The following is a 15,967-nucleotide window of genomic DNA, read 5'->3' on the forward strand; positions in this document are numbered from 1 at the left end:
AATTAAAAAAAAAGAATCGATTCTTTGCGCAATATGAATATGTGATGCAACACACGAACATTATAGCGATTTAAATATTTTAATTAGCGGTATATTTAAATATTAATTTAATTATTTATATAAAATTAGTAGATACGAGATAGTAATAAATTTTAGATTTTTTTTTTAGATGTTTTTGATATTTCCTCGCGAGATATAAAAAATAATACCAACATAGTTGGATAACACGCGCGCGCATTTAGTTTTATTATAAATTCATTATTGTTATGTATTGTTACGCTATTTTGCGCAAACAATATTGAAAAGAATGGAAAGTTCGAGAGTTACGTTTATTTAGTAATTGTAAGATAACGAATTCGAGCGATTGTTATCGATACACGAATAATCTCTTTGTGTATGTATGTATATCTCTTTCCTAGCCTTTTCAGGCGCTCATATTTTATCGCACGCGTGCATATAAAATCATTGAGAAAAAAATCGCGCGTGTATGTCTGTGTGTATATATAGGTTATGTTAATCTATAAAGTACGGAAAACGCGGTCCTTTTTTTCGCTGCTGTCACGCGTAGAGCGGGTCTTTGTTTGTCAAACATTCCGCGCTCGTAGCTCGTAACTCGTAGCTCGTAACTCGTAGCATCATCATAAGATTAATCGACTTTCCGCGCGAAAAGTAGGAAACAGTAGAATCGCCGAATCCATAGCGATTTCAGGGACTGTCAGGGACTTTTCAGCTTCCGGGAACTGTACTCGTGTGCACCGTGGCCGCCATTTTGCTTCCCCCGCACGTCTGACATGTCTTTCTAATGTTATTATCGATGAATGTTGAAATTTGTACGTGAAATTATTTCGTGCTTTATTGTCCGAGGGAGGCGAGTTTTTCTCGAGAGAGAGAAAGAGAGAGAGAGAGAGAGAGAGAGAGAGAGAGAGAAAAAAAAGAAAGATCGCCCCTCGCCTGATCGGCGAGACATCTTTGTTGGGAACGATTTGCCATTGTCGTTCCAACCTCAGTCCATCACGGAAACACGGAACTGATACGGAGGTGCAGTCTCGCGATAGCGATCGCGAGCGATTTAATCCGTCGCCGAGCGCGAATATGCTGGGAGACTCGTACGAGGAATACTTCTGTCCACGTCGCTGAAGGACCCTGTCATTTACTTGTATTCTGCGCACAGTGTTCTGTTGCAACGAGCTGACCTAACCAAAAAAAATCAACGCACCGTTGATCAAAGCGACGTCGCGTGTGTGTGCTTATGTCAACAGCGGAGAGATCTTGCCCGATGATATGGCTCCGGTCACGCGTTTGAGATCACTGAAAGGCGGAGATCTGGCAGTATTCACCGTCTCGACGTCTGCCCGATGCGCGATGCAGTTGCTCAAGCATGCTTAGGGCATGTTGGATGTAGACCACTACTACTATGCGAGGCAAGGATCATTTTTATCCTGATCTAGCAATGGACTAAGTTCACGCTTACTGCTCGAACCAGGGAATTTGCATTCACAGTCGCAGATACGCGATACACAGATTGATGCAGACCTGAGTTTATAGTAACGTATAGTTCTAAAATAATGTTAATATGTATACATATAATTAAAGTATTATCTTAAACTATGTAAGTATACATTAAGTTATTATTCGTTGTCGCAAATTGACACGATTGTTCTACAGATCTTCTGTTTAGTTCAATTAATCAAATTCCATGACTTGTTTAATTATACGTATAAATATAGTTATATAGAGGAAAAGAATATATTAGATACATGTAACACATCGATATACTCAAGCTAATGACTGGAGTATCGTGTAATTATTTTTTAATTTATTGAATCTTATTACGGTAACTTTTTGCGGTAACTTATTATTCATGCAAATAAGTTTGTATTTTTTACTCGATAAACATAACGGCAAATATCTGTGATACAATATAACATATTTTTTTATTTTTCACATACATATATTCAGTATTATATTTTTAATCGATAATATAATTTCCATTATACTTGGATCTTGGCACATAGCGTGAACTAAGTTTTATCTAGATAGGAAGAAAGTTGATTTGGAGAGTTTGAGAATGCAGGTGGAACAGATCTGGACAGTAGCAGCAATCAATGAAGGTCCCTGTTTCCGAAAACTTAAACATGGACAATAAATTGAAGTTTTCGGACCGCTTGAAGGCTTTGCTGAAAACTGAGGCTCATCAAGATGTTGATCCGTACATTTTCAGTGAACCAGAACCATTTACCGCGGGAAGAAATGCCACCACAGTGGTTCCTACAAATTCTGAAGTAATGCAAAGTTGTAAAAACAATAAGTCGAAAGGGAAATGTGTAAAGCAAAGAATAAGGATAGCGCCTGTGCCAAACACAGGCCACAAGACCGTTGGAGGCAATGCTAGGACTGAAACAAATATTGAAGATGGCATCGGGGAGAATTTGCATCAGAAATTTTCTAATTTAGTTCAACATAAACAGCGACATATTGAAAATTTGCAAAGATTAAAATCTAGAAAGCAAAATCGGGACCATACTCTGTTATACTATCCTAGAGCTGGAGATGAGGTATTCGATAGCGATTCGAGCGGAGATGAGATGACAATCTATCAACGTCATTGGTTCTCTGGCGAATCTCTTACACCGCTAAATCGTGCAGCCCGGTTATCTCAACTACGTTCGCAATTACAACGACAATTACTTCAATTACGTATCAATGGAACTGACACTAAAACTGTGCTACGGCAGAGGGTTCGATGTTTATTGGAGGCCGCTTCCATAGATCCTGCTTCTACCGCAAGAACTTTAAGCGATCCTCCAAGTAAGAATAAGGTGCTTGATGGACCGCTGTTAGTTGGTGGACCATGTGGAGCAGAAGGATGCCAACAGATATCTTTACCTTGTACCCGGCATTGTTCTCGCCATATTATGTTAAATGGAGATCAGCTTCTATTTGAGCATTGCACTGCCAAGTTTAGTGACAACACACAGTGTTGTGTTCCTGTGTTTGATGTCGCGCACGAATTACCTCTTTGCCCAGAACACGCAAGGAAGAGAGACAATTATCATCGTAAAATCCAAGAGTCCAAACCAAAGAAAGCTCGTAAAAAGCCAGCTTCCCCTACCATCCCAGCAAAGCCTAAACCTAAATCTAAGCCGAAGAAACGCAAACGGCCGCCCTCGAATAAACCAGAGACTAAGGGAGCCGCATTGATGCATGAGGAGAGTCATTACATGAGCCAAATAAATTGTAGTGAAAATCATACCAAGACATTAAATAACTTGAACGTTCCACAAGGAAGTTCAAATTCGTCTAACTTAAATCTAGGATTGGGATTAGGCTCTCTTGGGGGACTGAGTGGAGGCCTCAAAGTCGAGCTTGGAGATAACGAAGTATTCGCTTCTTTGGATTCTGCTGAGCATGACTTTGGTACTGTGCTCAACAATCTGCCCCCAGATGCTTTTAACGATTTATTTATCGGTAATTATATGATTACATATCTATATCCTCTATACTTTTGTAAATTTCTAGAGATTGGAGGATTTATTACATTTATTTCATAAAATAGCAGAGATTATCGCAAGATGTTTTAATTTGTAGAGGGTAGGAATGGAGATTATGAACCATCTAGAGAAGAAGAGGAAGAGTTACAACGGGCTTTAGAAGAGGTTGATAAAGATGTACGAAATTTGGAGAGAATAGGACAAACGCATGGACTTTTAGAGCCGGCTTTGCTCGCTCAGCTTATGTCGGATATTGCTTCGTAGCCCCACTAATTTTAATGTAATAATTTTTGGAAATGAGTTCGCGTGTGTTCCTTGTAACGTAGAAAAGAAGTACTGTTTATGTCTGTGCTGCTAAACGTAAGATTGCGTTATAGACTGTTATTACATAGCCACGCAAGTCCGAGATAATGGCAGGGATTGACATACAGAAAGTAACAAAAAAATGGAGAAAAAAAAACAATAGCAAACTTATGAATTTAGTATAAACAGCATATTGGGTACAATACCACGGGTAGATTTATGTCGAACGAGTAGTAATGTAAAAACCAAGAATTCCATCCTTTTTGACAAATAATCGCGGACATTTTGCATCATTATCATAATACATGCAATATATTTGTAGCTTATTTGCAGATACTTTAACTTGCACTTTAAAAATTTGCTTAGAAAAATTGTTGTAGTTGTAATTATAATACATGCAATCATTTATGAGAATATATAAGAAAAAGGGAAGAAAATAGACGAAATAATGTCATAAATGGTTCAGATTAGATTCCAACATACATGAGCTAAATAAAAAAAAATATATAATTTTCATTTTTATATATACAGTTTATTTTTACTTAAACAAAGAGCAGGAATTATCTAAATTATCTTACTAATAGCTCCCATATTTATTGAACTATATGTAATATTTAGCTAATTACTCAAATAATAGGTACAAAGATATTTTTATGACTGATTTGTGATGATTTTATCTGTTATATCAATTATACTATGCTACAATTGTGAAAAAAATATTTTGGTTTACAAACCGCATATCTGTGGTTTACCACAGAATTTAGCTATCAATTAAAATTGGACACACAAATGATGTAATAAATGAAGAAGAAATATTTGGTGTTTATATGTATAACATTGTATGTATATATATATATATATATAATTTCATTATTACAGCGAATAGTCCCATAATAGAGTTGTGCATTAATTTACTGAATAAAAATTGGGATTTGCATTATTTTTTTTAATGATGGAGATTTGCAGCCAATGTGGAAAAATGGATGATCCTCAATTTGGAATATCTTATGCAGTATCATCTATTGAGAGAGTACTATCCGAATTTGATTTAAATAAAATATATATTTAAATACATTTTTTTACAATATAAAATTTTCTCATAATACTTCGTGCATAGAATATTTATACAAAGACATGACTGAATTTGTAAGAAAAACACATATGTCTACATAAATATATATAATATATATATATATATATATATGTATATATATATATATATATATATATATATATATATATATATATACATACATAGAAATAATTACGTTTTTTTATCATTTGATTACTGCAGTAACATAGCTAAATAATCACATTTATTAAATATGATTGTTGAATCATGTTCTATATATAATGTGTGCATAATCAATATTGTCACTCTCTCTCTCTCTCTTTGTTCACGTTCTGTATTATATTCATGTAGACAAATGTTCAGCGAATGAGTAGCTGTACTATATTTAAGTGAGATACAAACTAGCGAAAAGTGCCGAAAAAAATTTCATTTTTTAACATTGTTAATTGTATGACACATGCTTTGCAGCCTTAATGAAAAGATGATAAGCTGTAAGGTACTAACTGAGTAAAAGAAATATTGTGATCACACATATATTTCACAGAAATACTTTTCAAAATAATTATTTGAGGAGACATTTTTTACGAGATATATATGTAGAGGCACAGATTCTGAAAGTAAAACTAGATTGGTGAAACGTCACGTTGGATGGCTAATCACTTACTGCCATTTGACTTCTAAAGTATTGCACGTGCTTAGCAGTAAACTGTTATAACACTGTACGTAATAGTAGTAATGTAAAATGGACAAAATGTGCATACAGATAACATGGATTATCATAATTTTAATACATATCGTAAAGCATGAAAAAAGACGAAATACTCTGAGTGTCGTGTATTACGTAATTAGCTACCATTAAAATAAAAAAAAAAATTTGAAAAGCATTTGTCATATGAAAAAATGTGTGCAATAACAAACAGATTGAATTTTTGAAATCTAGTATTTATGATCAAAATCGCTGTGCCAAATAGTGAAATAATATCTTTTCTTTCTTTTTTGTTATGATAATGTGTGTCACTTATTCAAAAGAAACGGGTCATATAGGAGCAAAGCGTCTTCAAATGATGACTTTTTAGCTGAATATATAAATTATATATAAAGGCGCAAAAAATAAGTTTATCACATGTAAATGCAAATGGAAACAAAATAATTTACAAGTCGACCTAGGGGAAGTAAATTAATGTCGTATATAGTACATTATTACTACGTATAACAGTAGTAAGTAGAAATACAATAATTATTTATGGACAGGACAATGTCGAATTTAATCGTAACGTAAGTGCATTGCTTAAGATGTATATGTGTATCTTCTTGTAAAATAGCAGCATTACTCTTGATTAGGTATCATTAATTATATTAAGCATATTTTTTATATTGTGTTAAAGTATTCAGTTTATATCCATCCTTATCGTTCATATCCTAACGATAGAATATCGATTTATTGTAACTCGAAATAGCCAGATTTTTATTTTCAGCATTTAGCATTCCTGTAACGAAAGAGATAATGTATCAAAAAAAATGTATATTTAAATGTATAATTATTTTTATTTTAGAATCGATATTCAAGTTTATATTTTATATGCAATCAATATAATAAGTACCGTTTCTATTTTTTCTTCGAAATTCTCCGTACATTTTACGCGTAATATTATTTTGTTCCGACACTCAATCTATAGTGGTTGTTATAGAATAAGTATCTAATATTTTATGTTCGCGCCGTTTTATTTCACGAAGAATCCATTTTTTTCGGGCTGCTTGACGAATTTTGTCATATCTCTCGATTGATATCATAAATTCTTTCATTGGAAATTCCTCGATTGATTTAGCCTCCAGGCGGAAAGAGATTCTTTGAATTTTTTGAATTTGTTCCTTTGAAAGAAAGATTTACAATTTTCTATAAATCTTTAAAATAAGATTTTCATATTTTTGTATATACTAGAATGACAAGGCACTTACAGCAAGCTTATCCATAGGAACACTTTTTCGCGTTTCCAATATTTTCTTCTCAAGCGTATCAATTTCTATTGCTGGTTCTATTGCTGCTGGCTCCTCCTCTTCGCTCGGCATCAACATTATATCATAATTTGAACGATTATGACCCAGTATACCTACTTTAATGCCCAATTGAGGTAGCATTTCATCCTCAATAAGAAGAGCATTTTTTAAATAAGCAATTTTCGGATCGCGTATGTCAATATCAATTACTCCTTTAATTAGAAACATAAAGATATAATTATTTTTGATACTGAAATATAGCTATTCATTTTTTTATGATGTAAAAATATATTACAGCTTAATAATAGACACTAAATACAATAGAGCACAACACCTAATGATAAGAGACGAAAATCGCAATCCGTATACATCAATTCGTGAGGTAAAGGAGAATTTCGGAGTAATCGACTTTTTAATGTCATTTTAGGACCATGCAATATACGAATGTCATCTTCCAGCATGTCTTGAATAAGCCGACTGTCGCTTTGTCTTTGTGCTGTATTGTACGCCTCGGTTCGAAGTAGTCTATGCAATTCTAGTTCTGCGAACAATATATATCGCAATAAATTACTTTTCAAAGTAATTCTAAAGACATTATATAAGATATCTGAGATTCTATACGTGCGTGTAATATAAATAATTCATCAGATATCTTACCGATTAAATTATAATGTTTGCGTTGCAACGCTATCCATACGACTCGATGAGCCGTGCTTATCAAAGCTTCGAAGATCCTTAAATCTTTCTCGCCCTGTGATTGTGTGATCGTCCGTTTCATCCCGGCCATCATATGATGATACTGCGGCCCGCTCTGGCAACCCAATATTAAATCTGCATATTCCCTACCCAAGACACAGCGAAGGACTCGCATCTCCTCGGCATATCGGGATCTGTGTCCACGTGCCAATGGATTTGGCGCCTTTTTCATAGTAGCAGCCCGCTCCTGCATCAAGTCTTCCCATATCTCTACATAATGTTGGAAATAGATGATCAACGCCCTTAAAAATCGGTCAACGATCGGCAAATGGAAGAAGTGTATGAATTGGGGACTGACGGGTGTTATGAGCAAAAAAAGGACGAGATCTTTGATATCTTGCAAAATAATAACATCCGGTTCGTTCGGCATTACTTTCCTCAGGTAATGTTTTCGAAATTTAATCTATAAATGAATATGACATTAATGGGTACAAAAATTCTTTTGATTTTCGAAAAATATTTATAACACACATTTCAATCTGTTGTGTATATATATATATATATATATATTGCGCGATTTTCACCTTTTCTCTATCGTTCAACATTTCCCGATAACTCAGAATTAAATACGCATGTGGACAATAAATTTCCGACACATGATCGGCAATAACTTGCTTCTTTCGCCTCTTAGTTTCATCTTCTGCCTTTGCCACTCTAATCAGTATAATATATGTAATTAGAATTTGCACGGATAAAAAATTCGTAAATCTTTGTTTTATATTATTTTATCGATTATTTTATATCTATAGTATTTTCAAAGTAGTAATAAAATTTCAACATTTATGAATACAGTACGTGAAAAAATATATGTAAATAAAAATTCATTGAAAAATATAAGTAAAAAGATATATAAGTTACACTGGTTTGTTTTTCTTGTAATATTTGTGCAATATTAAATTATATTACAAATAAATGTTATAGCTTAAAAATTAAAGCAAAAGATATCTAATGGGAAAAAATTAATGTCTTAAGTACATAACAGAGTAAATTCTCATGTACTAGTTATTTAAAGTATGTTAAGAGTATAACCATTACCCCAATAAAATTAATCCCTCCGAAATCTCATCCCATCCAAAGTATCTTTCACCCATATTTAGATATAATATGAAAATACTCTACAACTTTCTTTTATATAATTTCTTTTACAATTTTATAATAGATTTTCAGGTTATCAGTTTCTAGGAATTGACATGTTCTTCTAATCTAGTGAAGATATAACAGAGTCGAATTATTGATTCGACGTACATATATATATATATATATATATATATATATATATATATATATATAGTTACATACATATACGTATACATACTTTAAACAGTTATAGTACTCAAAAATCAAAATAATAGATTTTTTTATATATGTTATAGATTTAGACAGTTTTCATCAAATTATATAATAATGTTATCATAAATACGTAAAACAATATCAATATTCTTCGCGTAGAGCATTATTTATTTATATTATATTATATTACAACTTGTATTATAATATTTAGCAAACATTATTCTGTTTCATCCTTTTTTTCTTTGTTGATGGAGGAAAGAGAGTCTAAAATTGGTTTGTCTTCGGGAAATATTGGTTCAGCTGGTAGTTTCAAAAATTCGTCAAACGTTCGTGCAGCCATATCATTTGTCCAATGATGCACAATACATCTTACCTTCACCTGTTCGCGGTTATTAATCGTAAGAGTTACATAAAATTCCTTTCCTTCTATATCTAAGTTTGGTCCAGATATTGGTTTTTGAGGCATTGTTATAGCATCTTCAGGAACAAAGATACCGCATTTACGGAAATTTGCTTTTATATGCCATTTTTCCAATGTCCATGGTACATCCTTCGACATTTGAATTGTTATCCGCTTACTTGATAGATATTTAATTGTTCTCTCCACAGTGGCAGAACTAAATGGTGTTTTGTCCTGTTGATCCACTAATTTCGTATATTTTTCAATATTCTCAGGGGTAGCATAATCTGCTAATTTTGGCAATAAAAGTATCGGGTATGCTTTGTTTGGATGCATTGATATTCTAGTGCCTGCATTACCAAGTCCTGCGACATATTGTGTTAGAATTAAATCAAGTGGTTCCTTTCTCTTTACATTTGTATCTTCAACAAGATCATAAATAAAATGTCTGACTCTCAACTTATGCAGTTTAGTTTTTTTCTTATAAAGAGGAGGTGAAAATCTTCTTTTGAGAATGAAAGTATTCTGTAAGAATATCATACAAATAATATAAAAATACAAATTTAATATATTAATTTATTATAAGCTGTACATGCAAGAATCTATTAAATCAGTCTATTATCTGTCATCTTATTATCTCAGAATTCATAAAATATGTATACAGAATATCGGTACAAATGACATTATATTTATAATATTAAAGAGAATTACCCGTGTTTGTTGTGACAAATAATCTACTTTGCTCGTCAAACTTGGCGTTGCCAATGTTTTTACGTAATTCACGAATAATTTCGGAAATTTTAACATATTTATTACTTTCTACTTTTTAAAATATTCCAAATAATAAGAGTTCTTTCAACAGTGTATCGCAATGGATGAAATAATTAATTAGATAGGTTAACTTAACAATGACAAGAAAAAAAATACTTTACACTTTGACTATGTTGTTTAAAATCTAATTTATCGTTTAAATAGTAAATAAAAGTATATTTTATATGTGATCACGTTTGTTTGTACGACAATTACATCTTCAGTGCAACAAACATGCTGTAGATAAGGTAACCTAACCTAACATCGAGATTAGTTTTAAAGATGCGTTCGGAAATCTATCTGTGGGATGAAATATTTAATTGACCAATCAAAAGCAAAAATTTCTTTGTCCTGATTGGTCAAGTAAAAACTACTTTATTCTATAAGTAAAATTTCTGAATTCACCTTTAAAGATAAACCAGAATGTAAACAATGAAATAATCTGAAAGAGTAGTTCGTGTATTTGACTGAATTAAATTTTAAAAAGTGTCACGCAAAAAATTTAAAAGTCTGTAAGAAAAGTGATTAAACGTGATATATTGATATCATATTGTTAATTAAATATGGATAGTCATTCACTACCGTCGGTGGAAATTCTAAAATGTTCTTTACCAAAACTTCAAAAACCTGTGTTGTTTCGGAATATGCTGCGAAATTCTGATGGTTTATATGATTGGAAATTGCTTAAATGGAGTTTTTCAGATCTCGTTGAAAAATTTGGAGACAAACAATTATCGTTCCGAGTTGGCGATTATAATAAATATAAAGTAAGTTTTATATATGTATATATATATATATATATATATATATATATATATATATATATATATATACACATATATAATGTATTAGTCTATATATGCATATCTTTATTTGTATTTGTTCTTTTAATAATTTTTTTATTAAAGAGTTTAATAGAAAATTTGATTAATAGCTTTATTCGATCTATTTTTATTACAGAGTGCTCTTCAGCATTGTCAGCGCATAAATTCTCCTACAAAATATTGTAAATTAACATTGCAAGAGTTTTCTATAGCAACAGGTGATATGACGAAAGAAGGATATGATAAATGGCTTTATTGTGATTACAAGCATATGAAGGAGTTTAATGACAAGCCAGAAATTATTGAGTCTTTTAATTGGCTCAAGTTTGGAATTGATAAAGAATTTGGGACAAATGGGTTGCACTCTACTATTTGGATCGGAAGCAAAGGCGCTCATACTGATTGTCATTGGGATACCTATGGTTATAACTTGGTGGCACAAATACATGGCAGGTTTGTTTGTTAATATAGTGTGTTAAATTAATTATAATTTGTTTCTAAATGTATTGTGTTGTTCAATTGTTTGTTTTAGTTTTTTCTCTTTTTTTATACTAAGCTTGTATTTCTAGGAAACTATGGTTGCTTTATCCACCAAGTGATTCTTTGATACCAGTTAGGCTTCCTTATGAGGAATCAACTGTATATAGTAAATTTAATATTTATTGTTTGAGTATGGAGGAGAGAGATCTTTTACTCAAAATCCCAGATAAACCAAAATTAATCATCCTTGAACCTGGAGATGTTTTATTTGTGCCTAATGGCTGGTGGCATTATGTGGAATCTTTAGATAATACTAATGTGAGTGTTAATATATGGGGAAAATTAAAAACGGACAATAGAGCACGAGTCAGGGAAGCTCTAGTTAAATTAATAGTAACCAGAATGAGAAACTATAACCAGTTTAAAAATAAGGTATTTACATATTATATAAAACAAGTAATTGCATCTTTAAAAAAAATGAACATTGATTAAATAAAAATAGGATTTATTTAAACTAATTTATGTTACTATCTCTTTCTATTAATAGATTGAATATGTTGTCACTGAATGCATAAAAGAAGAGGAACAAGAAAAAAAAGAGAAAACAGAATTATTTCTAGAAGCACCTTTAAAAAGATTTAAATCTACTATATGGACTGCAGAAGATTTAGCTGAACAATATCCTAATTATATTGAGGTATTACATGATGCAGAAGAACATGAATTTAAAGAATTCATTGAAGAAAGACTGAAAAAAGATGAACAAAAATATTCGCCAGCTGAAGACACCGCATCCGAAAATCATATATCCAATCCTCAACATGACTCATTTTTAGAATCTCTTATTAATGCTTTATGTCATCCAGATGTTATCAGTAAAGCAGCACAAGTATTATTAGAAAAATATTATTGATATAATCTATATTATCAAATTTTAATAACATAGATTTGTACATATGTAGGAATAAACAGTTTTAAATATTTTTAACAAAAATTTGCAAGTTTTATTCCAATTTGTTAATTAAATAGTTTTAAATTAGATATTACCTCAAATCTTGTCTTTTTATTACCAAAAAGTTGTATGTATATATATACTATATTTAAGCTTAAATTGTATATACAATGAAAAATGAAAACATTAATTATATCAATGTTCTGTAATTAAATACACTAATATAAAAGATTTAATAAATTTCTTACATGTAAAATGAAAAAGTACAGTTAAAATAATAATGTAATAAAATATATATTTAATAAATCTATAAATAATATTTCCGTGTATTTCTCAAATCTACAATTATAGATTTAGCACGGACATGAACCAATTGATCGTTTTATCGTGGCACCGAAAGCTGGATCTAGCCATGTAGTTCCATTCGTTCTAAAATGGATCCAGTTGGCGCTAACGTACTGCAAGGAAAAAGCATCATTTGAAAAATGGCAGCTCTTACGCTTCTCTCTGGTTTCGATTCGTAAATACAGAGAGAAGCCTGAGACGCCACGGCCCGGTTTTAATCCCTGAAAGCGATACGCCTTCTGGACATAAAAACGTGGACCTTGAACTACATAGCCAATGTCCACGAATGCTCTCAATGGATAACACATAATGCGCACAGTTTTGGTTGCGATCCGTACTATGTCCACAAAATTTATTAACATATTTTGCTTATTCATTTTCACCTAAAAATAATTTGTTATTTCTCCACACTGGCAATAATTTACTTTTAATATCAAATAACCATGTAAATATTGTCAATATTCTAATTTTGCCAATAATATCTTGATTTTTGGTAATTCTTTTTCTTTTATTAAACGCTATTTTTACATTCTACATTTTACAAATTAAAACTTATTTTATATGAAAAAAAATTTTCTTTCAACAATTTAATAATTTAGAGTATTATATTGTTCTACAAATACAATAATAAACTATTAGATATCGATAGATTCAATTAAATAAAATAAAAATCAGAAAATAAGAATCAGACACGTATATGTACAAAATTTTTTTAATTAGAGAAAAATGTTAATTTTTTACTTATTTAAGTAAAAATTGTCCGAATTATATCGTGTTCGCTGTCATAATCGTAAAAATTTCATTAATTTTCATTACATATTATTTTAAAAAAGATAAAATAAAAAATAAAAGTTTTAATTGTTCCTTGACAAGCATTTTAATTTATATAGCTAAAGCATTAGAGCTAAAAGAAGGTCCCCGCTAAATATTTAATCGAAAAAGTTCTTGTATTACTAATAAAAAAAGTTGATGCGAGACACTTTCTGTAACAACTAATCGTGATTTGAAAAAAAAAACGAAAATTACTTATCAAAATTAATTAACCCAGATTATTGTTGCAAGAGACTCTTATGTAACTATATATATATATATATGATATATAAATACATATTTATAATATAATTTTATTTTATTTAATTACTGTAATTCTATTCATTAGTTGACTCATTTAATTCATCTACTTGTCGCTTTGAATTTACAATTTTAAGAGCAGGACGTTTGATATATTAATTTTGGGAAAAGAAACTTTATTAATTACTGTTAATTAATGCCGATTATCCAATTGGCATACTTGTACGCGATTAGTAATATTTAATTCTAAACTTTGTAATATTTTACTTTAGAATATACTCATATTTTTGTGCGATCGATATTAATATCAATCGGCGAATGTCGCGGGGTTGTGCGCGCTTCGGTGGGCGGAAGGCCCCGACCGATCGATCTATACCGGCGCGTATCGATTCGGATATGGATCCGCGGATGGATCGTGGTTGGCGGCTTCTCGCGGGGCGCGGTTTCGTCGGCTCATTCGGGTGGCCGACAAGATGGCCGGAAACGAAAAGGACCGCTTTGGTCGAGACTCGTAGAGTGCTTGAATATGATTAAAAAATGGGCGCTCTGCGCCTCTGCCCATTGTCCGGCGGATGTTGGCCGGGTAACGAGAGGGCGGGGTGGTTTCGTTACGCGCATTATGGCCAGTATATGACCACGTACTTTTCTAGCCAGTTGGACCTACCTTTGTTGCTCCTGGCCATATTCATTCTGACTCGATTTTTAGCCAGAGATCAAAAAAGAAAAATAATTTCTTCCTACTGCCGGTTAATTATTATCGCCGGCAAATAAGACGACCTATATTTGTTTAGGATCGTACGATATTATAATCGTTTTCTAGACGCGTTGTATGTCATTCAGTCGTTTAAAATCGCAATAGATAATATAATCATGTATATATCGAGAAAATTATATTCTCGAAATATATACTTTTATAAACTCTCCTTATAGATATATTCTTAATAAACGAGAATATTTTCTTCTTTACATATTAATACTTTTTTGACATATCTTATATATATAAATTAAGTAAAACTATGTGTATATACATATATATATATATATTTAACTTGTCAAAGTTTTAATAAATAGCCAATGTCAACAATTTATAAAATTGTTTTTTGTAATTATTAAAATTAATGATCTCAAATATTAAATAATATAATGGTAAAGAAATATCCATTTTAGTATACATTCTTACATGTTAAGAATATCTAAAATTACTCTACTCTGTAGAAGATTTCTCTCTTAAACTAATATTAAAAAGATTCTTTTGATATCTATTTTAAAAGAAGATATTATAAGTAAAGTACTCTTAAAATGAGAATATAATTTTTTCGATGCATATAAAATATATTAGCATGTATGTTAGGTACCCCTCTGTCGGCAGGTCATTAACATCTGTATCTTTAAAATTGTTTTATAAAACTTATATTACAAAAATATAATTGAAATAAATATTACATATTCTTATTCCTAAAATATTTTTCCTTTTCTTTCAATTTATATGTATAACTTTTCTATGTTAACAAAATTTTCTATTAAAAAAATGAATACAAAATATAAAATTTTTATCTTACATATAATAAAAATACGAAAAAATAATTTTTCTATGATTTAAAATTGACACAGAACTCATTAGAATACGTTATCCTACCGTCCGAGGCTTAAAGCAACGGATTTATCTACAATCTACATCTCTATCTACCAGAATCTCTACATAAATTCGTTGCTTTAAAATATAATAAAAGCTTTTTGTCACTCACCGACACTGATGCGCAACAGCGAAGTTGTTATAGCGATATTGAAGCTATGTTATCTGTAACATACAAAATAAAATCCAAATTATAGCAGCGATTTTAAATAATTAATATTAAAGAATTTATTATTATACTTAATAAATTTATATTCGACGTGTACAATAATAAGCAGATATATATAAATATGGAATAACTTTGTAAATTAAAAAAACTTTTCTTTTTAAATAAAAACTTTTATAAGATTTATACAAAAATCTTTATCTCTGAATTTCTTTTGATTAAATCATTCAACTAAAAGAAACGAATTATTTCGTATAAGGCATTTATTAATTAATATACAAATAATATTTACCCTGGGGTTGCTCCGCCGATGCAGAATGCCTCTCCTAGGCCTCCTCCTCCTCTCAGATTGTAAGGGACGTCAGGAATTATTGTTTTA

At 31.0% G+C, this 15,967-nt stretch overlaps 4 protein-coding genes across 4 annotated transcripts; 2 read left to right on the forward strand and 2 right to left on the reverse strand.

Moving 5' to 3' along the window:
- Positions 1-300: 300 nt before the first annotated feature.
- L(3)l1231 (zf-C3Hc3H domain-containing lethal (3) L1231) lies at positions 301-4,629 on the forward strand. Its single transcript, XM_072890999.1, has 3 exons — positions 301-1,421; positions 2,075-3,468; positions 3,589-4,629. Exons 2-3 carry the CDS (start codon positions 2,106-2,108, stop codon positions 3,753-3,755), a joined length of 1,530 nt encoding a protein of 509 aa, XP_072747100.1. The 5' UTR covers positions 301-1,421; positions 2,075-2,105; the 3' UTR covers positions 3,756-4,629.
- Positions 4,630-5,156: 527 nt separating this feature from the next.
- On the reverse strand, positions 5,157-8,879 carry LOC140665086 (uncharacterized). Its single transcript, XM_072890804.1, has 7 exons — positions 8,653-8,879; positions 8,142-8,271; positions 7,519-8,020; positions 7,196-7,402; positions 6,823-7,073; positions 6,468-6,735; positions 5,157-6,353 (listed from the first exon to the last, which is right to left on the reverse strand). Exons 1-6 carry the CDS (start codon positions 8,706-8,708, stop codon positions 6,532-6,534), a joined length of 1,350 nt encoding a protein of 449 aa, XP_072746905.1. The 5' UTR covers positions 8,709-8,879; the 3' UTR covers positions 5,157-6,353; positions 6,468-6,531.
- Positions 8,880-9,041: 162 nt separating this feature from the next.
- Mrpl9 (mitochondrial ribosomal protein L9) lies at positions 9,042-10,385 on the reverse strand. Its single transcript, XM_072890812.1, has 2 exons — positions 10,019-10,385; positions 9,042-9,832 (listed from the first exon to the last, which is right to left on the reverse strand). The coding sequence occupies exons 1-2, from the start codon at positions 10,112-10,114 to the stop codon at positions 9,125-9,127; spliced, it is 804 nt and encodes a 267-aa protein (XP_072746913.1). The 5' UTR covers positions 10,115-10,385; the 3' UTR covers positions 9,042-9,124.
- Positions 10,386-10,516: 131 nt separating this feature from the next.
- Positions 10,517-12,378, forward strand: Hspbap1 (HSPB1 associated protein 1). The gene is made up of 4 exons (XM_072890811.1): positions 10,517-10,884; positions 11,078-11,394; positions 11,511-11,853; positions 11,969-12,378. The coding sequence occupies exons 1-4, from the start codon at positions 10,681-10,683 to the stop codon at positions 12,332-12,334; spliced, it is 1,230 nt and encodes a 409-aa protein (XP_072746912.1). The 5' UTR covers positions 10,517-10,680; the 3' UTR covers positions 12,335-12,378.
- The last annotated feature ends 3,589 nt before the right edge of the window (positions 12,379-15,967 follow it).

This window comes from Anoplolepis gracilipes, chromosome 4 (genome assembly GCF_047496725.1).
Source record: "Anoplolepis gracilipes chromosome 4, ASM4749672v1, whole genome shotgun sequence".
Taxonomy (NCBI): Eukaryota; Metazoa; Arthropoda; class Insecta; order Hymenoptera; family Formicidae; genus Anoplolepis; species Anoplolepis gracilipes.